Here is a 21,684-nt window from a genome sequence, read left to right on the forward strand (position 1 = left end):
CCACGTTAGATATTCTTCTCTTGCTTGCTTAAAATACTTAAGCAAACAAATTTTTATTCAACAACCCTCCATAAATTAATTTGTGCATATAAACAATTATACGTTACTAAATGTGAATGCATAATTAGTTAATATTATTTCATATATTGACATTATGTAATCATATACACGTTAAGATGATAGCCAGTGGCCATAGCTATGTAGGAAATTAAAGCCCTAATGAACCCTTTATAATAAGATGCAATATAATACTTATATTATGTTATATAATAATTATATCCTGGACCCATGGATCAGAGTGAATTCATAGTCTAAGATATAATTCGATGAAGTTGTCTTTTTAGTTTTTAGTTTCTTTCATAATCCATCGTTGTTTGACACTAAATATTTTATCTTACACATTAAAATAGTGTTACTAAATTGGGGTAGTTTACTAGTTTTGACATAAATGATTAAAGAAATTATTGTGTAATTAACCATACTACCGCCACAATCCAAAACGGACCAAAAGGGATATGTTACAAGGTCAACGACAGTTGTATAATGCAAATTGCAAAAGTGTGTGCTGCAAAAGCCGAAGAGACATTACTGTTTTTCTTTTGCAATCTGCCTTGTCTCCATCTTTCCACCAACCCATTTACAAAGAAACCTTTTTTAGTAGTTTTCTATAAATATTTCTGCGATCCACTTCTGCTCTCATGTTCCCACCTAAACTTTTCCCATTTACATAGAACTCTGGTCTGTTTCCAACTATCTATTGGTATCATTTTTCTGGCTGTTTTTTTCTTCTTTTTAAATAGTTTTATGGTTAGAATACTGATGGGTTATTGCATTCTTGGGCTTCTATGAGGTAGGTTTTATGGTAGATTGAAGCGCAGTTACTGCATGATCAAAGGCTAGATATTTCTTGGTGGAATTGAAGTGTTTGTTCTGAGGAGCAATGGGTTTTAGCTGCTTTGGTGCTTTTGAATCTTCTAAAGATCGTAGGGAGATTCTGAGTCAAGGTAATTAAGAAGTTTCTTTTTGTCTTGTTTATATTCTTTTGGCTTGTGTTCTGCATATGATTCTTCTATTTCATATTCTTGAATATGTTTCCTTGCCCACAAATGCGAAATCCCTCGCTCCGACAACATAATAACTTAGCGGCCCGTTAAGTGGGAGGAGCAATAGTTTCTGGTGCTCACAAAGAGTCACCCACGAGAGGGTGAAACTCATCATGCGTCTTTGTCTATAATTTGTCGCTCAGAAACCAACTGAACTAGGCGTGCAGTCTGGAATATGTTTCTTTTCAGTGTGTTTAATTTCTTTGAATTTCTGCCCCGGGCCATTCTAATTGTCCCTTTCTGGTTTCTTCTCTGTGGTGAATGTTCAGAACTTGTTACCAATAATGTGAGGTTATTCTCCTATAACTCCATCAGATCAGCAACTGGGCATTTTCATCCATCAAACAAGATAGGAGGGGGTGGTTTTGGAGTTGTTTACAAGGTAAGACTATTGTATCAGGATGTCTTTTTGGATGGCTAAATTTTAACCTTAAACACTTCTAAGTTCTTGATTGTGTTTTTGAATATGCAGGGTGTGTTAAGGGATGGAACTTGTGTTGCCATCAAATGTCTTTCTGCAGAGTCAAAGCAAGGAACAAAGGAATTCTTGACAGAAATTAACATGATTTCAAACATCAGACACCCCAATCTTGTACATCTGATTGGTTGTTGTGTTGAGGGTAGTAATAGGATGTTGGTATATGAATATTTGGAGAACAATAGCCTTGCCAGTGCATTACTAGGTAACTATCACACAATCTGAAACTAGCCCTGATTTGATCATTTACATATCAAAAGGTCATATTGATCCTGCAAAAACCATCTCATAAGTTTGAACTCCAAACTTAAGGGTTCTGTGAGGAGAGGTTAATTGCGGGATGTGCCCCCAGAGGCGCAAAAACCATCTCATATGACTCTGCTCACTGTCATGTTGTGAATTATCGGGCCAATGACTATTTGAATTATCATTTCAGGTTCTAAAGGCAAAAGAATTTATCTGGATTGGCCTGAGAGGGCTGCCATATGTCTGGGAACAGCATCTGGTCTAGCATTTCTTCACCAAGAAGCCGAACCACATATAGTGCACAGAGATATAAAAGCTAGTAATCTGCTTCTTGATGAAAATCTTCATCCTAAAATCGGGGATTTTGGTCTGGCAAAACTTTTCCCTGACAACGTAACGCATCTCAGTACTCGAGTGGCAGGAACAATGTGAGTGTTCCTTGCATTTCTTTCCAAATTCTTAATTTCCTTCAACTCTTTGCCTCTTTGGTGCTTGTAATATCTTGGGAAACTTTCCCAAGGTGCCATAATTTTGTCTTTCTCTTACTTTCTTCTGCAGAGTTTCCATTAACTGTTGTATCTCATTCGATTTGTTTGGTACTGTGCAGAGGATATCTTGCTCCCGAGTATGCTTTGCTAGGACAGCTTACAACAAAGGTTGATGTATATAGTTTCGGAGTGCTTCTTCTCGAGATCATTAGTGGGAGAAGCAGTAGTAAGGCTGCTTTTGGAGAGGATATGTTGATGCTGGTGGAATGGGTAAGTTTCAAAGTCCCTGAATATGGCAATCAAGCAGTGTTCTTGCTTCGTATATAAAGATTTTGAAAGAAACTTTATGTAGATGCAATTTCTGAAACATACACATATTTGCAGACATGGAAGCTCAAAGAAGAAGGCAGGCTTCTGGAAATCGTTGATCCAGAATTGACAGAATATCCAGAGCCTGAAGCAATGCGCTTCATTAAAGTCGCGCTGTTTTGCACCCAAACATCTTCTCAACAAAGACCAAGCATGAAACAAGTGATCGAGATGCTCTCGAAAGATGTAAACCTTAACGAGAAATTATTGACAGAGCCGGGAGTTTATAGACCACAGAGCTCTAAGAAAGCAGCAGCATATGCCAGCCCAAAGAGAGGCAAGCAATCTGTTAATCATTTTGCATTAGCAAACCAGATGCATAGTTTCCAGAGCATGACAGATATGCTTCCAAGATAGTACAAGACATTCAATTATTATTCTTTTTACTCCCACACATTCATATTCTTTGAGAGGCAAGGGAAACCTGTAGCCACTATCTGAGCGCTAAACCAGCCTAGGTTACCCATAACTGAACTGTTCAAATCAAGAAAGCCAATAAGCTGCCTCTGCTGGGAGTCGAATATGTAACCTTGTGGTTACCAAGTCAATAGCCTTACCAACTTGGTTGAGGTTGGCCTCTAGTCTCACCTGTAAATTTTGTGTTGTACTTACCTAGGCATCCTAATTTATAGTTTTGAACAAAGGCATGACAATGTTGGAATGGTAGAAATTAGCAGACATTCTGTATTGTATTTCTATGAACAGAAGTGTATTATATTTGATCATATCAACATAATAAAGCAGCAGAACACACTCTATACACACTATACAGCCATAATTCTCAAGGCAACAGGTCTAAAACAAGCTAAGAAAAACAGTATCTTTCTGAACATAACTGGGAACTTCAGCTTAAGCAAAGCATATCATACATGAGTGAGAAAGGCTAGAGAGCATTGATCTATTGTAATGCTTTTCAAGAATGAACGAGCAGCGAGCTTACCTTGCAACAGATGAGCTAGGAGGCATCTGGTGGTGATGGTGCTGCAGGCTTAGCGGGATGAGCTGCAGCAGTTACGCCTGGCTTGGTTTCTTTGCCAGGCTCTGATGGTTGGTTTGGGGAAGATTTCATATGTGGAGGCGGGGCGTGTTTGAGCTTGACAAGTATTTGGCGCATCCTAGACAGTTCTGTTGGCTTCCCAGGTTTTGGTCCTTGGATCACAACAACAACAGGTGTTTTCTTCCCCTTCTTCTCTATTGTTGGGACTTCATTGGGGATGAGCTCAGCAATGGCTTTCCAATAATTCTTGCCAGCTTCAGCATGGAAATTGTCTCTGCTCATAAGGAACAACTGAAAACCAAACAGGAAGCGTTACATAATAAGATTAACATTGTTAGGATCAAATGCTTATAATTACAATAGCTAGCAGCGAATGTCCAACTTTATTTTCTTATATCTGTCAATTTTTTAATAGGCTCGTGCTGAAGCAGAACACGTGACCTGATTCTGGTACCATTTGTTGAGATTAACAAGAAGGTGTGGGTCTCACCTTCTCCTTCTCCCTGTTGGAAGTTATGCTGTTCTCACACCTAAGCTTCCATTTCCTGTAATACTCTGCTTTGTATTCATCGGCTTCCTCGATTATTTCCTTCACTATCTCCTTCTCCCTCTTCTCCTTCTCTTCCAGCCGAATCGCATTCTCACTGCAAAAACCATGTCTCTCACTCTTTCAATCAATTTGTTCATCATAGTTAAAATAAATATTCATCCAAACTCACATAATTATACATCGCCTAGCTCATACCATACCAATTTTATATTTGATTGTTGCATGGGGCTTTTTAATTCATTGTAAAATCTAGTAATTTTTTGAATGACGAGAGAAACATGCTGCAACTATTTAATAACGTACAGGCACTAGGTAAATCACAAGGAGGTAAATTGGTTAAACCACGAGGAGCTAAACCAGCCTAAATCAGGTTATCTACAAGGAATTAAACTAGTCTAGAAATTAATCGGTTCAAATCAAGAAGATCAATAAGTTGTTCTGCTGAAAGTCGAAATTATAACCTAGTACTAACTTGAAAATCATTTTAGCTTCAGGTAATGTCATTTTTCAACTTGAAAACCAATTTAGTCATTCTCACCTACTTTAGAGCAAATAATTGTTATTTAAATCAAGAATTCATATCCTACCCTATCAGTAGCTAGAGACAAGAGAATTCGTATACGTAAATTTGACTCTGTACCTTACGGGACCAAAATTGCAAAATCATAGTCAAGGTAGTTAATATGCACCATAAATATCAATAAATAAGAAAATACAAAATAAAAATTTCATTGATTTATGCGTTTGCGGCTTTGCATGCAAAAACCGTCTAAATTAAACTAGAGGAAATTTTTACTTACCGTCGCCATTCTCTCAGGGCAAAACCCTCCTCACGCACCATATTCTCCGGCGGAGGAAGCGTCGGGCCGTTTTCCTGTCTCTCCGGCGATAATCCACCGGCGGCGGATGCAGGGGGCTGAGAACCGAAGCCGTCGTTTTCCACAGCGTCTGCTTCCTTCGTTGACTCGGTTTCCGCGACGCCGTCTTCGCCTAACGGCCGGTTCTCCGCCCCTGGCTCGCCGTCGGACGAGCCGGAACCCGGTGATGCCGTCTGCCACATGGCTCTTTCCGACTACAATCCGGCGATTTCTGTGTCTGAAACTTCCTTGTCACGTTGTCTGAAGAAGTGTAAGATATCTACTCATATTTTTCACTAAAAAAGTAAATACTATAATGTGAGTCTTCTTCCACTGTTTTTGTCACGTGTCGCCTGGCTAGTGGGCAAGACTACAGAAGTCAAAATGAGATATAGAATATTGTTAGCTTTGAGCCGCCACCATACCTCATAATTTGTACATTATTGTTTTTTTTTAAGTTAACTTTTTGTACAATGCTGCCTCCCTTTTCACTCTAAAACCAAGCGCCTTTCTCTGCTGCTCAATTTCGGCTTCCACCGCCGGCCTCCGGCCGGAGCTTTAATGGAGTTTTGAGCCGGCGGTTTTGGTCACCTTTTACGTTTGCTCTCGCTCTTCTTCCGCCCCGACCACCGTCGCAGCTCCGTCCGCCTCCAACCACCGCCACAGATCTTCTTCTCCAGTTTTCTCTCCCTTTGAATAAAATAATAGTAGGTATGTATTGGGATTTTTGTTGGTAGTCTTGAACTCCCAACCCTACTTTGACTTTACCCACTTTTTATTTTCTATATTATTGTGTTTTCCTCTCGTTACTTTCACCAACATTTTTCCTCTTTTTCCTCTCGTTACTTTCACGAGCTTTTCATTTTCATTAGCATAAATCGTTTAGTTTGGTTTCGGCAAGTGTTGATCTAATCCTGGGCGAGCAAAAAAGAATGATGACGAAGACCCAAATCTTTGATGAAGCTTTAAGTTCCCTGAAAGAACATAGCTTCCTAATTATGAAACAGTCTGCGATTCAAGTTTTCTATAGCATAGTTAGAAAAGTTGTTTCTATGTCTGACGGTAAGAAATGGTTTACCATTTCATTGATCATTGATGTAAACGTTTTACGTTATGAATTAATGGAATAGCTACGTTTACCTAAAAAAAAGTTAACTTTTTTGTACCTTTTATTAAATATTGAAATTTTAGTTGCTTTTGCTAGACTTAATCTTTACTATGTTAACGTATCAAATTTGAAAGATGAATTTAAAAGTTTTTAATTGCATAAGCAGATCAACATTTGTACTTCATTATTTATTTATTTTGTTAGTAATTCAATATTAATTATAAAGTTATTTGAGTTATTTCTCTATATTTATATGCATTAGAAGGTTACAGGTCACTTTAAAAAAAAAAAAAATCAAAGTGGAGACCTCTTGTTGTTGATCATCTTATAAAGTACTAATGGTTTTTAATAGATCGGACCTATCATGCAACTGTGNAATTTCATTGATTTATGCGTTTGCGGCTTTGCATGCAAAAACCGTCTAAATTAAACTAGAGGAAATTTTTACTTACCGTCGCCATTCTCTCAGGGCAAAACCCTCCTCACGCACCATATTCTCCGGCGGAGGAAGCGTCGGGCCGTTTTCCTGTCTCTCCGGCGATAATCCACCGGCGGCGGATGCAGGGGGCTGAGAACCGAAGCCGTCGTTTTCCACAGCGTCTGCTTCCTTCGTTGACTCGGTTTCCGCGACGCCGTCTTCGCCTAACGGCCGGTTCTCCGCCCCTGGCTCGCCGTCGGACGAGCCGGAACCCGGTGATGCCGTCTGCCACATGGCTCTTTCCGACTACAATCCGGCGATTTCTGTGTCTGAAACTTCCTTGTCACGTTGTCTGAAGAAGTGTAAGATATCTACTCATATTTTTCACTAAAAAAGTAAATACTATAATGTGAGTCTTCTTCCACTGTTTTTGTCACGTGTCGCCTGGCTAGTGGGCAAGACTACAGAAGTCAAAATGAGATATAGAATATTGTTAGCTTTGAGCCGCCACCATACCTCATAATTTGTACATTATTGTTTTTTTTTAAGTTAACTTTTTGTACAATGCTGCCTCCCTTTTCACTCTAAAACCAAGCGCCTTTCTCTGCTGCTCAATTTCGGCTTCCACCGCCGGCCTCCGGCCGGAGCTTTAATGGAGTTTTGAGCCGGCGGTTTTGGTCACCTTTTACGTTTGCTCTCGCTCTTCTTCCGCCCCGACCACCGTCGCAGCTCCGTCCGCCTCCAACCACCGCCACAGATCTTCTTCTCCAGTTTTCTCTCCCTTTGAATAAAATAATAGTAGGTATGTATTGGGATTTTTGTTGGTAGTCTTGAACTCCCAACCCTACTTTGACTTTACCCACTTTTTATTTTCTATATTATTGTGTTTTCCTCTCGTTACTTTCACCAACATTTTTCCTCTTTTTCCTCTCGTTACTTTCACGAGCTTTTCATTTTCATTAGCATAAATCGTTTAGTTTGGTTTCGGCAAGTGTTGATCTAATCCTGGGCGAGCAAAAAAGAATGATGACGAAGACCCAAATCTTTGATGAAGCTTTAAGTTCCCTGAAAGAACATAGCTTCCTAATTATGAAACAGTCTGCGATTCAAGTTTTCTATAGCATAGTTAGAAAAGTTGTTTCTATGTCTGACGGTAAGAAATGGTTTACCATTTCATTGATCATTGATGTAAACGTTTTACGTTATGAATTAATGGAATAGCTACGTTTACCTAAAAAAAAGTTAACTTTTTTGTACCTTTTATTAAATATTGAAATTTTAGTTGCTTTTGCTAGACTTAATCTTTACTATGTTAACGTATCAAATTTGAAAGATGAATTTAAAAGTTTTTAATTGCATAAGCAGATCAACATTTGTACTTCATTATTTATTTATTTTGTTAGTAATTCAATATTAATTATAAAGTTATTTGAGTTATTTCTCTATATTTATATGCATTAGAAGGTTACAGGTCACTTTAAAAAAAAAAAAAATCAAAGTGGAGACCTCTTGTTGTTGATCATCTTATAAAGTACTAATGGTTTTTAATAGATCGGACCTATCATGCAACTGTGTTTTTTTTTTTTTTTTGAAAACTCATGCAACTGTGTTAATATCAAGTAACGGGTATGAAAAGTGTATGAAAAGTGTATTAGATTAATATGCTCAAGACTTTTGAAATAATGTATGAGCTACGAATATTATAAATAAATAAAAGAAATATATTTTGCCCACGTAGCCCAACCAACAAGCCCATCGTCCAACCCCAGGTTAATAGGTTACTACCATTGTCCAGCTGACACGCAAAGGATAATTGACACATTGCACCATTGGAAGAGAAATAAGTCAAGAGGAGAAGAAGAGAGATGATGATGGTACTAACTGTACAGACTCCCTCCATTTATACTACTCCTAAGGTTGCATGCCGTGGATAGGTGCACAAACCACAACACTCTACCATCCCTAGCCACATGTGTGTGTTGCTAGGTGCCAAGTTTCCAACCAAACACTTCTTTGCGTCCCAAATTACAAAAGCATGATCAAGGTCACTGCCAATCGCCCGGAGATTGCCTAACTCATACACCCACTAACCCATATCGTCCACCCGTTCTCCCTCCCTCAACGTCTACAGTCAAACTGTGCAGTCCGCAAGTGGCAAACGGATTGGGCCAGAGCCATCTGCCCAATAGTGAATGACCTAGGTAGTCGGGTGAGGGGTGGAAAAACCTCATGCTGCTGTGGGTGGGGAGCGGTTTGTCGCTAGAACACCAATGCTTTGTTTTGGCCCGACGAGGTTTGCCACCTGTTAATGGATCAAGAACTGGGGTTGGGGGCGCCATCCACAACCCAAACACATAATTTTCCTCCTTCACTCATTTTTTCTGAATTCTGCTCCATACCATGCTACTAAACGTGCCCGGCCTTAGCCACTTTCCATTTTTTTTTTTCCGAATTCTGCTCCATATCATGCTACTAAACGTGCCCGGCTCTAGCCGCTTTCCCAAAAAAAAAAAACACCTCCACTTTCCTAAATGGACTCTCCTTGGCCAAACCCACACTTACTTACCTAAATCATTCGCAGCTAGTTGTCACGAAGATTAGATCAACGGTTCAGATCTCACTCTATTTTTTTTATCTGAGAGTTCCTTCGCACGTAAATCATCCCTTATATATGTGTGTATTTAATTATGTATGTATGTATGTATACCTTCTAGGTATGCGCACACTGCAATGTGAAAATATGGTGTATATATATACTCACACACACCCTCTGATCTATGGTATACATACACACTAATACACATACACACTTGATTTATGGAGTAAATATGTATTGTTGATTATATTCAATATCGTTTAATAATAATAATAATAATAATAACTGATAGAAATGGACACTTGATTATTCGAGCGGTTATACTATTTACTTTGGTCGATCATAATTTATAAAGGTAAAAATATTTATTTGATTTCTCGATTCGTTACATAATTGACTAACCGCTTGCTCTTTTTTTCAGTTCGGTGTATAACAAAGTAATATAGCAAACAATTTCCATACATAGTTCATTTAGTGAATGTAAATTTTCCGTGAATTGAAGAATGAAAGATATTCACTATTAAAGTTATGTGATTAATAATGAAAGATATTCACTATTAAAGTTACGTGATTAATAAATGATAATAATAATCCAAAATAAGAATTAACCCTATAATTAATGAGAAATTTAGAGACCTTTTTATGATGAGCCTAATGAAATGCCACGCGAACGACAGTGCTGATCGAAACCAGATAAGGCCCGTACACGTAACTTGGAGGTATTTATGTAATTTTATGCAAAACCAGCGCCATATATGTAACGGACCCCTCCAGGATTCTATAAATATCAGCCTCAGTGCTTCACCAAATTGGCCATTTAAAGTTTAAACCGATGCGAGAAGTTAGAGCGGCATGAGAGCGCGCGAGTTTTAGAGAGAGAAAGAGAGTGAGTGAGAGAGATAGAGTGAGAATAATGCAGTGAAGAGAAGAAAGAAAATTCATCGAGAAAATCACAAATTTTCTTCACATTTGTTAAATTGTGCTCATTGGATTTGAAGTGTGCGAGAGAGGTTTTCCGATGAGGTTCAAATCAGTGGTGTACTATGGAGAGGCGCGTTTAGGAGCGCTGGAAACTGTAACAGTGAAGGACCAGAATTTCGTATTTCCCAACAACGAGATACGCATCCACCATATCTCTCAGAACAGCGAGCGGTGCCGTCCTCTCGCTGTTTTTCAAACAATTTCCTCCCCTGTTCGTTGCAAGCTTGAACCAAGCTCCGATTCCAGCAACGTCTCTACTGCCGAGCAATCTCCGTTGATCAATCTTCATTCCTCTTGCTTCTATGAACTCAAGGTCATTCACTTTGATCAGTGCTCATTGATCAATGGAAAATTGTTCTTAGCATTTCATTGACAGTTCAGTTAATTTCAAGATATCTTTGATTTTGTAATAATTGCCGATGTTCATTTTGTGCATAATTAGTTTTAGTGTAATGTATTTGGCAGAGTTTGATACCTTACCATTTAGGATTATTGTAACTTCTTCAGAGACAGTTTTGTAGGTCTTGTTAATTTGATCGCTTTATGTCTGTGTCCTGAGGCTTTCATGTATTCAATTTGTGTTCTTCATAATTGTGTGTTAAAGTTAATGCATAATGGATATATGTCGGACTGTTTGGACTTTTGGTGCGTCTCATTGTGTGTGTAATCTTCTGGTATCTACAGATGATGTGTGCATAGCCATAATGCATGCACTGGAAGAGGAATCAATTTGGTTATATTGATGCATAGGCTCTTTTAGATGAACATTTGTGAATTGTCATTATATATGGTCAATTGGATTCTGGTATCTTTGGAATAGTTGAGCTTCTTTTATGTTAAACACTATCTTATTAGTACCTTCTTTTCGTTTTTGTAGACAGCAGTGGTATTATTAGGGGATGAAGAAGTACACTTAGTTGCAATGCCCAGTAAACAGAAGAAATTTCCCTGTTTCTGGTGCTTCTCTGCGCCGCGTGGGTTATATGGTTCATGTTTGGGAATGCTAAATATGAGGTGTTTATCTATTGTGTTTGATCTTGACGAGACGCTGATTGTTGCTAATACAATGAGGTCATTTGAGAATAGGATTGAGGCTTTGCGAGGTTGGACTGCACGAGAGACAGATCCAGTTCGGGTGTTAGGTATGTCAGCAGAGATGAAGAGATACACCGAGGACAGGGTATTACTAAAGCAGTACATAGAGGGTGATTGTGTTGTGGATGGTAATAAAGTATATAAGGCTGTTCAAGAGGAGGTTCCCCAGTTATCTGATGGGCATGAGCGCATTCTTCGTCCAGTCATAAGATTGCAGGAAAAGAATATTGTCCTTACACGCATCAATCCAGAGGTTAGAAGATTTGTATATGGAATTTACTATGAATGCTAAGCAGATGCAGTAGTCTGTTAGACATGCCTATCTGCATAGGTTTTGTTTCTTTGTTGTTCATAAGGAAAGTAAAAATTGTCCAAGCATATTGGGTTAAAGGAGCTCAAGGCAAATATAATCTATGAGAGCACTTTTGGTTAATTAAAAATGCATACTTCAAATTGTTTGTGTAGTCATGTGGTCTGGAATACCTTCAAATTTGTTGTGTGCTTATGCAGAACCGTGACACTAGTGTGCTAGTCAGACTACGGCCTGCTTGGGATGATTTGAAAACTTATTTGACAGCTAAAGGTCGCAAAAGATTTGAAGTATATGTTTGCACAATGGCAGAAAGGGATTATGCATTGGAGATGTGGAGGTTGCTTGACCTGGAGGCACAGCTTATCTGCACAAAGCAAATAGTGGACCGGATTGTATGTGTTAAATCAGGTTAACACCTTTGGCTCATTTGTTTTCCAATAGTTTTGTCTCAGTATTATTAGTTCCTGTACCAACACAAATCCTGCTTCTCTTTTTGGTGTTGCAGAGTTAATTCATTTGAGTTTTTCATCCTCTTTTTCAGTTAGTTTCAAGTGTTTTTTTTTAATATTTATCTCTCTAATTTTTGCTACTAGCTGCTTATTTATTGTTACCCAATTGCAGTGGCAAAAAAGTCTTTACTTAATGTCTTCCAAGGTGGCATTTGCCATCCAAAATTAGCAATGGTAATTGATGATTGTTTAAAAGTGTGGGAAGATATGGATCAGCCTCATGTTCATGTAGTCCCTCCCTTTACACCATATTATGCTCCGCAAGCCGAGGTTCATATTTGTCTTTTTGAAATTATTCCAGTAAGCATCTTATTTTTCTCACATTCAAGACTGATGAAACTTTTCCTTCTGGAGTAGACAGCAAATGTTGTTCCAGTGCTATGTGTGGCAAGAAATGTCGCATGTGATGTTCGAAGTCGTTTCTTCAAGTAAATCCATTCACCAAGAGCTGTATAAACTTTTTTTATGATGAAAATCTTTGTAAATGCATCATATGTTATGTAACTTTATGCATATATGTATTGTTTTAATCAGAGAGTTAGATGAGAGCCTACTACAAAACATTGCCAACATTTCTTATGAAGATGAAGGGGTGAATTTACCTTCTGGACCTGATATTAGCCATTACTTGGCATTTGAGGTATTCATCTTTTATTCTATTTGCGGGAAGATTTGAACTCTGCAGATTTCTTATTTATCAGTTATCACCTATGTAATTATCTCACCTTGATTTCAAGGACCATAGCACTAATTCAAGATTGTACTATTATAGTACCATGATTATCATGTGTTCTATAGTAATCCATGAATCTAGACTCTATATATGCCTTTCATAGCCTATAAATACTATGCTATTGTAAGATTTATCCACTAACTGTTCAAGTATTTCTCTTTATTCTCTTTCTTGATTGCCTTCTTATAGCCTTTGTTGTACTTCAAGGTGGTGGTTTTTTGCCACCTGCTAGACCACCATCACATTTTTGCTTAACACCATCAAATAACATCTGCTTTGAGACTTGATTTTGATGATTTGATAATGCTATACTTTCAGGACTCTGGTTTTTTATCAAATGGAAATTTCAACCCTCCCATCCCTAAGGGAATGTGTGGACCTGCAGTTGCACAAAGATTGGATCAGCAGGTTCATACCAAATGTGTTTATGAAAACCATTGTTTTGGATTGACTTCTCTTCCAACTAATCATTAGCTTGTAGTCATGATTGTTTCCCTGTGTTTTCATATTGTTGTTTTTTCTAGGATGGGAAAAATAATATGAATCCTGCTACACCTTTGATGCCTCTTAATCCAGTACTGAAATCTGAACACTCTCAATCTGTTCTAGGATGTGCTCCTAATGTATCTGGTTCACTGCCTATCAGAGGAGGTTTGCTGTTAGAAAGTCTGTAATGAGCACCTATTTTACTTCCTCTCCCACAAATGTAGTCCCCTTTCACTAAACAAGCAAAATTTAGGAAAGTGGATTATTTGAACATAACACCTATTCACCGCACCTATATTGCCGTTTGATGAGATATTGAGCATTTTTCTTGAAACATTTTCTAACTGATGATTATTTTATTTATTAAATGCACCTTAGAACCTAGTTTGCTTGGAGTTCCATTCAGAAGAGATAACAACATTTCTGAAACTGATCGTGATGGAAGGAGAAGAGTTAGGCATCAAGGTTCGGCAGAGCCTCCTCTTTTATCGAGAGTGCCACAAAAAATTCCAGTGCTTCCCTTGCAAACACTGGGATCCTGTTTGGTAGAAGATGACACCAACAGAGGACATTTTGGTAGCCAAACACAAGGACTTATTCAAGACTTTGATGCATTTAGACCCGATAAACAAGGTCTTTTACCATTGCATGTTTCTGCAATGAAGAGTGAAGAGGTAGCATCTTGATCATTTCCCATATCTAGTTAATATTTGTTCCATCTTCTGAATGCCTCTTTATTTGGGTTTATTAATATCCAGAAAATTTCAATGCATAAGAAGAATGTTCCAAATCCAGTAACTGGTACTCAAAACTTCCTTTACAAATGATTTTTCCCCTTTTTTTTTTCTGTGTTTCATCCACCTTTGATGCTTTCTTCTTCTTCTTTTGCTAATTATCTTCTCATCTGAAATAGATATTGTTTCGCAAAATCAGTTGCCCTCTGGTAATATAGACTTCCAACTGGAAGGTGGGAAAATGAATTTCTTACCCTCTATAGCTATTGGGGCGTTGCAAGAAATTGGAAGGCGATGCACCTCAAAGGTATACCATGGACATCTATATAAAAAAAGATCACATGGTTTTTTTTGGATGCATATATTTTCACAGTTGCTCTGTTTGGTTGAATTTCTAAAAGTTCTAAGGTGGCCCTGGTTATATGTAGGTTGAATTTAGGCCTGTTGTGAGTACCAGTGCTGAACTACAATTTTCAGTTGAGGTTAGTTCAATGCTTTTAATTATTTCAAACATGTAGACTATTTTAGAATTATTTAATGCTAATATGTTTCTTGTTAGTATGGTTTAGTCTAATACTCTAATCTTGTAAATTTATATTTTTTGGAGATGTCATGAACCATGGTACAGAAAAAACTTTATTCATCATTGGATTGTTTTGCAATCTGGGTGATTTGAGTACTGAAAATTAGCTTGAAAATCACATCTCTTTTGTTTTTAAATGATTCAAATTATTTTTTTGTTCCTGAAGTTTGATTGATATACTAACCTTTGGAACACATTATATATTTTCTACCTCTAAATAGTAAGAGTACAATGTACATCTTATGCCTTGGGAAGCTTTAACATCCTCAATGACTTTTTAGGTCTTCTTCACTGGTGAGAAAATTGGTGTTGGCGTGGGTAAAACAATAAAGGATGCTCAGCAACAGGCAGCTGCAAATGCCCTACGTAGCTTAGCTGGTTACCTTCCATTCTTTTTCTTCTATTTAATCTCTTGTTGTGTACAGCTAGCTTATATTCGGTACTCTGCTGTGTATGTCAAAGAAAATTTTTCTCCTTTAGTGTTCCTATTAATAGGAGAATCTATTGCCCTAGGTGCTATAACAGTTCTTCATATGATGCTGCAGATAAATATATCTCCCATGTTGAATCTTATAATGGAGTGGTGGATAAAGATTTTAATAATCTTTCACTGGAAAATGAAAATGGATTTTTGTGGGACTCTCTCAATCTGGAAGATAAAAAGCTGGCTGATGGAAAATTGGTGAAAGTAAATGGCTCTGAGGTGGGACTCTGATATTATTGCGCATGATTGATTTGGTCTGTCTGATTGTAAACATAGGTGATGCTTGGATGTGAGATGTGTGGATAGCTCTTTCAAGATGAGAGGTAGTGATTATTTTGAGTTAGATCACTCCTTTCTGCAATTTTGCATCACCAGAGTTGAGAGCAAAATGAGGAAATTTGGAGTGAGCTGGCCTTAATGTTCACTACCATTATCTTAGTATCTTGTACATATTTCCTGGTTAGAGGTACGCATTGGCCAGTCCCCAATATATGCCCATTATCCAAGTATCCGTATGTTTTTATTTCTTGAAGGGTTGTCTTACTTTTGGGCGAAGAGATAGGCTCTAGTTTGCTTGCATGTTGCAATTTTCTATGCTACGCCCTCTCCATCTTTAAGTAAAGTCAAAAGAGATGATGGTTTTTTTGTACATCTGTCTCTTGTCCTGGTGGCTTGGTCCTTTCTGCCATATTAGTTCTCCAAACAAGAGTTTGTTTGTTTTCTCTTCTTCCTATGCCCACAACCTTTGGACTGTGTTCACTTTCTGTTACTTATTTTATCTGATCCTTTGGATATGTTGAAATGATGTGTGTACTATGTAGGTTGTTGAAGAGGCACACCATAGGCCTTCTTTCAATGGAATAAATGAAGAGGTGCTAAAATGTAGCAATTCTTCCAGGTAATGTAATGTGAAGACCCTATAGCTATAGATAGATTTTATCATTGCCTAGTTTTTTTTTAGTAGTATTCGATGTTTAAGCCTTATATGGGAATGAATTACGTAGAAAAAGGCAGACTCTCATGTCCTCTGCGGTAATAATAATAATCTATGTCCAACTTTGCTTATAAATTCTTGGTTTAAACAAGCTAAAATGTTAAAGTGTCTGAAAGAAGAGCTGTTGACAAGTTCGGACCGCGGGTCATCCTAACCAAGTGCTAATATGGGATGATTTAGCAGTATATTCTCTCTTTTCCCACCTCAATAAGGATAGTGCTCTAGTTTCTTCCAAGGAGGGCTGTTTTTCATGTGCCCAGCATTTACTTTTTTCATTTACAAAAGGCGTTAGTTTCTTCTTCAACTTGCAAAGATTAATCTACAGGTAGACAGAATCGGAATCTGTAAATAGGCTAACAAATGCCAGAACGATTCTTTGATGTTAAAAATGTTTCGAGTTTCAAGGTTTTATTAAATGACATTAGTTATTGTGCCAGATAAATATATATATATAGGCTTTGACCACTGGGAATTTTAAGACCACAGGAGACGAGCTTTGTGCACAGCGTACGCAACACGCCGTGTTGAAATTTGTGTTAATTTTGAATGCTAAAACAAATCTAAAATACACAGTAGTGGAGTACAGAGACTGAGAGACATAGAAATTACCTTGAAAGCTTTGATGTTATAACCACCCCAAATTAGTGAGCAATTTGTGGAGAGTTGTCCTACCCCATTGGAGGTCACTTTCAACGACACTCAGCTCCGATGGCTGTTTGCTAAACACCATCTCAGAGGTTTCTTTACCAGTCACAAACTCTTCATTTGAATTCAACTGGATCACAACAGTTCATGGCATATCAGAAATCTGAGAACAACATCATAGTTAATTGAACCTAATGTCAAACAAGAATAGCAACTGTAAAACTAACTTCTTAGTTGAATGTTAAGCCGTCCGTTACCTCTGGTGCATTAATAGATCCAGCCAAACCTTCTCCCTCACTCACTGTCTCATCTTCTTTCAAGGGCTCTAGCTCAGATTCCACACCAAAAATTTGATTCAGTCCCGGCACTAAAACCGGAGTCTCTTCATCAAAAACTAAACCTGCAGCTTCAGATGCATTACCAGCATTCACCTCCTTTTCAACTCTGCTTATATTATCTTGCCCTTGCCCGCAATCTGAGCTACCCGTGCAGGCTTTGCTTATATTATCTGCAACTAGAGAACCATGCTCATTTCCAGATGACTTCTCAGCAATCAGCATTCCTGCATAAATTGCAGACTCCTCTGCCTCTCCATCTAAAACTCCCCCCTCTATAATATTCTGGAGCTCAGCATTATCCCAATCTTCACAAACTGTTATTGTGTTGCTTGTTTCCCATGTTTCCACTACGCGATCAGGGCCAGGTTGCCACAATATAGTATCCTTATCAGCTTCTTTCAGTAAGAACTTATAGACAATAGATTTGCCTGTGGGAATATCCTAAAAAAAAAAAGCAACTTCAACATAGCACATATGAATCCTAAATGCAAGGAAGTCAGGAAACAATTTAGGGACCACTAAAACCTTAATTACCATCTCAAGAGTCCATACATGTCCTTCTGACCAGGTGAGAGGAACAGCTTTTGATGGATCCCATGCACCAAACATGGGATCATCACCAACCATCAGAAACTGCTGCCCAAATGAACATTCTTTTTGTAATTGAAATTTGACATGGACAGTTTTTAATCCATCTGCATATTGAACAATACACTGAATAAATGATAGTGAAAACAAGTCTCAGATCAGAGAGAGTTAGGAACCCTTTTTTTGAGTGACCAATGAGTGTGCACAAGGTAAACCTGCCTAGCTAGCAAAGAACCAAAGAACCATAATGAGCTGAACCAATCTAGGTTACCCTGATCAGCTCAAATTAAGAAGACCATTAAGCCTTTCTGGCTGGAAGTTGAATTTGTAACTTTTTTGTTACCAAGTTATAAGCTTGATCAACTTGACTTGGGTTGCCAGTTAGGAACCCTTTTGAGTAGAAAAGGAAGGGAAAAAAGTCTGTACATGCTGAATCCATTTCTTCACCCTCAAACTGCTCCTGCATCAATTAGAAATATATTATCATGTCAGTAACTCCTACTTTACATATCACATAGTAACTTAGTACAATAGACAACCTAGTTTCTCGTACCTGAGTGTCTAATGTTGGTGAAGACACAGCAGAAGCAGCTGCTAAAACAGGATGGATAGATTTGCGCAGAAAGGGTAGTGGAAGTGATGAAAAGATGCTGATTTTAGCAGTATGGTTTCCATTTGGCAAACCAAGAAAGCAAATTTCTGTCCTCCTTAAAGCACCATCATTTTTCCACCAAAAGGAGCTTCTTCCCAACTCATTCCCCAGCCACACCCCCTTCAATGATGACCCTGCTGTCAAGGCCCTCCTCATCTCGTACGGCCAAGACTTGGGTTCGCCGGAGATTCAAGAAAATGGAGGTGATATTCAAGAATCAGAGACGGGTATGCTTCTTGTATAGTAAGCAAGTATCATGTGAAAACTAGTGGATGATAAGGAGAGATGGGTATTATATTGAAAGTGATGGTGGAGCCATACAATTGAGGGTGCACAGATCAAGATCAAGAACCAGGTGGCTTATTGTACCTCTAGAGCATCCTCACAATAGTGATGTTTTTGAAAAGTTTTTGCATCGTGGGATTAGGAAAGAAAAAATGATAGGAGAAGAAAAGAAAAAAAAAATCAAAATCAATAATTTTAAAAAAAAAAAAAAAAAAAAAAAAAAAAAAAAAAAAATCAAAAACAAAAATTTTAAAAAAAAAAAAAAAAAAATCAAAAACAAAAATTTTAAAAAAAAAAAAAAAAAAATCAAAAACAAAAATTTTAAAAAAAAAAAAAAAAAAATCAAAAACAAAAATTTTAAAAAAAAAAAAAAAAAAATCAAAAACAAAAATTTTAAAAAAAAAAAAAAAAAAATCAAAAACAAAAATTTTAAAAAAAAAAAAAAAAAAATCAAAAACAAAAATTTTAAAAAAAAAAAAAAAAAAATCAAAAACAAAAATTTTAAAAAAAAAAAAAAAAAAATCAAAAACAAAAATTTTAAAAAAAAAAAAAAAAAAATCAAAAACAAAAATTTTAAAAAAAAAAAAAAAAAAATCAAAAACAAAAATTTTAAAAAAAAAAAAAAAAAAATCAAAAACAAAAATTTTAAAAAAAAAAAAAAAAAAATCAAAAACAAAAATTTTAAAAAAAAAAAAAAAAAAATCAAAAACAAAAATTTTAAAAAAAAAAAAAAAAAAAAAACAACAACAACAAAAAATTTACGCGTCCAAGCGACCGCGAGAATTGCGCCTCACTCGGCGCATCTCTCCTCCTCAGTGGTGGGGCCCACTAATTGCAAAAAACCTCATATTTGTAGGAGACCCTCACTCATTCTCTCTCTCCATGCTCTCTCATCCACATTATCCAACTTTTTTCTTAAAAACTGTGATAAATCTTCTATTGGAGATGCCCTTAGCGCGTATTAACTAGGAGTTGAATTTACGGGGTGTTTGGTTGGAAGAAATGAATTACGGGAAAAAATTGTAATTTGGTGAAAAAAAGAATGAGGTGGGAATAAAGTAGGAATTCAAATTATGTTTTTTTTTTGAATGCTATTGACTCTGTTAGAATGTAATATCTGGTGATCGAACCTGTGACCTCTCACTTAGTAAGGCCACAGCTATGCCGCTTGACCACAAGGCCTTTGGCAGGAATTCAAATTATGTTGTTTGGTAGGGAAAATAGAATTATTAGGAATGAGAAGAAAATAAGTTATATAATGACTAAAATGCACTTGTGTAATAATATTAAGGAAAAAGTGTCAAATATACCACTAAACTTATCGCTTTTGTGCAATTGGGTCATTGAACTTAAAAAGTGTGCAATTCAACCATCAAACAAGCAAAATTTGTGCAATTGGACCATTTTTACAAAAAATTTTAATTCAATTTGAGTTAAAAGCATTTCAATATTGACTCCCAACTAGTATGGTAGAAGAAAATGCCACTCTTAATACATATATGTTAGTAATATAATTGGATTTTACCATAAAATTTTTGTAAAAATGGTCCAATTGCACAAATTTTGCTTCTTTGATGGTTGAATTGCACACTTTTTAAGTTCAATGACCCAATTGCACAAAAACGATAAGTTCAGTGGCCTATTTGACACTTTCTCCTAATATTAATAATGATCAAGGGTAATTTAGTCATTTTCCTTGTTTTTTTCCTTTCCAAGATGTGTTGAATTTCAATTCCTAGGAGGATACATGAATTTCAATTCCACAACCAAACACTGTAATTTATAGCTTCGTCGTATTTATGTTGTAATTGAATTTGAAATCATGTCAACCAAACACTTTGTTAATGTTAGATTCTCAACCGGCTTTAAATACACAACTACACAGAAATCATCCTCCTAGCATTCGAATACACAAAAACACGTCACAACCTATGTTTAAGTACCCCTAACATGAATACGTCTACAATACACATAATGCCTTCAAAGAATACACAGAATATGAAAACATCAAATACACAAACAAATCACCCGTGTTTAAGTACCACTAACATAAATATACAGAATCCTTATTTATAATACATATAATGACTTGAGGGAATACACAAAATATTGACACAACTACACAGAAATCGTCTTCCTAACATTCGAATATATAAAACACGTCACAACCTATGTTTAAGTACCCCTAACATGAATATACAGAATCATAGTCTATAATACACAGAATGTATTCAAAGAATACACATAATATTAACACAAATACACAGATCGGCCGAAATAGAAAACATAATTTTTAAAAAAAAACAAACCGTTAATTAAAATACTAAAACCATTAATATCCACGAAATAAATTGCCATTCCCTGCCATGCATTTTGGACAATGATTGGCCCAAGTAGGCCCCGTCCTCTTTTAATGTTATCCACAAACTTTTTCTTGTTCTATTGTGGCCCATTTTACGTTGCATTTCTCATTGGACTTGCTTAGCAATTGACAATGAGTATCATATATCATGGGAGTTATTTCTACTTTTGGTCCCACGACTATTGAACCATTTCTACTTTTGGTCCTCAACTATTAAAATTTTTAGATTTGGTCTCACGACTTTTAAATTCTTACCACATTTGTCTTTCTGATCAAGTTCCGACAACTTTCCGATCACCGGTAACTATTTTCCGGCAAATGAATTAAATTCAGAGCAAATTTGTCATTTTATTTTTTTAATTTATTTTTTTTTAAAAAAAACATGGAGTTGACGAAAATCTCTATGCCCACTCCCAACGACGACCTACTGCTGCTTGACCATCATTCCTCATCAACTCGCCGTAAAAAGCAAAAGCGAGAATTCATCGTCGTTTTGGTTTTGTGTTTCACCCTCATCCTCGCTACTATCATCTCCGTTTTAGCGGTTCTGAAGCACCACATCGAGTCTGAATCACCCGCCAAAAATTCCACCCTCGCTATCCAATCCGTTTGCTCCCTCTGCGGCTACCCGAACGCCCATTGCTATAGCATCTTATCTCCGCTTCGCTCCTCCTCCGAAACCAATCCCACCC

The 21,684-nt window shown here is 37.0% G+C and overlaps 4 protein-coding genes across 10 annotated transcripts; 2 read left to right on the forward strand and 2 right to left on the reverse strand.

Moving 5' to 3' along the window:
* Positions 1–594: 594 nt before the first annotated feature.
* On the forward strand, positions 595–3,402 carry LOC116006971 (putative serine/threonine-protein kinase). The gene is made up of 7 exons (XM_031247521.1): positions 595–738; positions 855–1,004; positions 1,373–1,485; positions 1,576–1,786; positions 2,018–2,255; positions 2,435–2,585; positions 2,700–3,402. Exons 2-7 carry the CDS (start codon positions 941–943, stop codon positions 3,039–3,041), a joined length of 1,119 nt encoding a protein of 372 aa, XP_031103381.1. The 5' UTR covers positions 595–738; positions 855–940; the 3' UTR covers positions 3,042–3,402.
* LOC116006973 (clathrin light chain 2-like) lies at positions 3,377–7,019 on the reverse strand. Of its 2 annotated transcripts, none has more exons than XM_031247523.1 (3): positions 6,649–7,019; positions 4,172–4,325; positions 3,377–3,972 (listed from the first exon to the last, which is right to left on the reverse strand). In XM_031247523.1, the coding sequence occupies exons 1-3, from the start codon at positions 6,906–6,908 to the stop codon at positions 3,640–3,642; spliced, it is 747 nt and encodes a 248-aa protein (XP_031103383.1). In that variant the 5' UTR covers positions 6,909–7,019; the 3' UTR covers positions 3,377–3,639. The 2 variants fall into 2 exon arrangements, with proteins under 2 accessions (XP_031103383.1, XP_031103382.1); XM_031247522.1 differs by lacking the exon at positions 6,649–7,019 and adding an exon at positions 5,032–5,390.
* Positions 7,020–10,028: 3,009 nt separating this feature from the next.
* LOC116006847 (RNA polymerase II C-terminal domain phosphatase-like 2) lies at positions 10,029–16,385 on the forward strand. 3 transcript variants are annotated; one of them, XM_031247341.1, is made up of 16 exons: positions 10,029–10,504; positions 11,069–11,539; positions 11,797–12,007; positions 12,221–12,378; positions 12,466–12,536; positions 12,643–12,748; positions 13,160–13,249; positions 13,366–13,507; positions 13,706–14,001; positions 14,086–14,128; positions 14,241–14,368; positions 14,490–14,543; positions 14,926–15,022; positions 15,190–15,347; positions 15,950–16,026; positions 16,229–16,385. In XM_031247341.1, the coding sequence occupies exons 1-16, from the start codon at positions 10,229–10,231 to the stop codon at positions 16,233–16,235; spliced, it is 2,385 nt and encodes a 794-aa protein (XP_031103201.1). In that variant the 5' UTR covers positions 10,029–10,228; the 3' UTR covers positions 16,236–16,385. The 3 variants fall into 3 exon arrangements, 2 of the variants coding, with proteins under 2 accessions (XP_031103201.1, XP_031103202.1); XM_031247342.1 differs by having other exon boundaries at positions 13,366–13,492; XR_004095180.1 differs by lacking the exon at positions 16,229–16,385 and having other exon boundaries at positions 15,190–15,594; positions 15,950–16,207.
* Positions 16,386–16,566: 181 nt separating this feature from the next.
* Positions 16,567–18,624, reverse strand: LOC116006848. 4 transcript variants are annotated; one of them, XM_031247344.1, is made up of 5 exons: positions 18,247–18,623; positions 18,120–18,147; positions 17,640–17,800; positions 17,025–17,546; positions 16,567–16,897 (listed from the first exon to the last, which is right to left on the reverse strand). In XM_031247344.1, the coding sequence occupies exons 1-5, from the start codon at positions 18,499–18,501 to the stop codon at positions 16,748–16,750; spliced, it is 1,116 nt and encodes a 371-aa protein (XP_031103204.1). In that variant the 5' UTR covers positions 18,502–18,623; the 3' UTR covers positions 16,567–16,747. The 4 variants fall into 4 exon arrangements, with proteins under 4 accessions (XP_031103204.1, XP_031103203.1, XP_031103205.1 ...); XM_031247343.1 differs by having other exon boundaries at positions 18,120–18,153; positions 18,247–18,620; XM_031247345.1 differs by having other exon boundaries at positions 16,780–16,897; positions 16,995–17,546; positions 18,120–18,153; positions 18,247–18,624.
* Between the last annotated feature and the right edge of the window lie 3,060 nt (positions 18,625–21,684).

Source organism: Ipomoea triloba, chromosome 15 (genome assembly GCF_003576645.1).
Source record: "Ipomoea triloba cultivar NCNSP0323 chromosome 15, ASM357664v1".
NCBI classification, from domain to species: domain Eukaryota; kingdom Viridiplantae; phylum Streptophyta; class Magnoliopsida; order Solanales; family Convolvulaceae; genus Ipomoea; species Ipomoea triloba.

Coding starts and splice junctions, on each gene's coding strand:
- LOC116006971 (XM_031247521.1), top strand. CDS start 941: ATGGGTTTTAGCTGCTTTGGTGCTTTTGAATCTTCTAAAGATCGTAGG. Junction 1,005..1,372: donor TAGGGAGATTCTGAGTCAAG/GTAATTAAGAAG, acceptor GTGAATGTTCAG/AACTTGTTACCAATAATGTG. Junction 1,486..1,575: donor GTTTTGGAGTTGTTTACAAG/GTAAGACTATTG, acceptor TTGAATATGCAG/GGTGTGTTAAGGGATGGAAC.
- LOC116006973 (XM_031247523.1), bottom strand. CDS start 6,908: ATGTGGCAGACGGCATCACCGGGTTCCGGCTCGTCCGACGGCGAGCCA. Junction 4,326..6,648: donor GCCCTGAGAGAATGGCGACG/GTAAGTAAAAAT, acceptor TGGTTTTTGCAG/TGAGAATGCGATTCGGCTGG. Junction 3,973..4,171: donor CCAACAGGGAGAAGGAGAAG/GTGAGACCCACA, acceptor TTTGGTTTTCAG/TTGTTCCTTATGAGCAGAGA.
- LOC116006847 (XM_031247341.1), top strand. CDS start 10,229: ATGAGGTTCAAATCAGTGGTGTACTATGGAGAGGCGCGTTTAGGAGCG. Junction 12,749..13,159: donor GCCATTACTTGGCATTTGAG/GTATTCATCTTT, acceptor CTATACTTTCAG/GACTCTGGTTTTTTATCAAA. Junction 14,129..14,240: donor TGTTCCAAATCCAGTAACTG/GTACTCAAAACT, acceptor CATCTGAAATAG/ATATTGTTTCGCAAAATCAG.
- LOC116006848 (XM_031247343.1), bottom strand. CDS start 18,501: ATGAGGAGGGCCTTGACAGCAGGGTCATCATTGAAGGGGGTGTGGCTG. Junction 18,154..18,246: donor CACCAACATTAGACACTCAG/GTACGAGAAACT, acceptor TAATTGATGCAG/GAGCAGTTTGAGGGTGAAGA. Junction 17,801..18,119: donor TGAAGAAATGGATTCAGCAT/GTACAGACTTTT, acceptor TTCAATATGCAG/ATGGATTAAAAACTGTCCAT.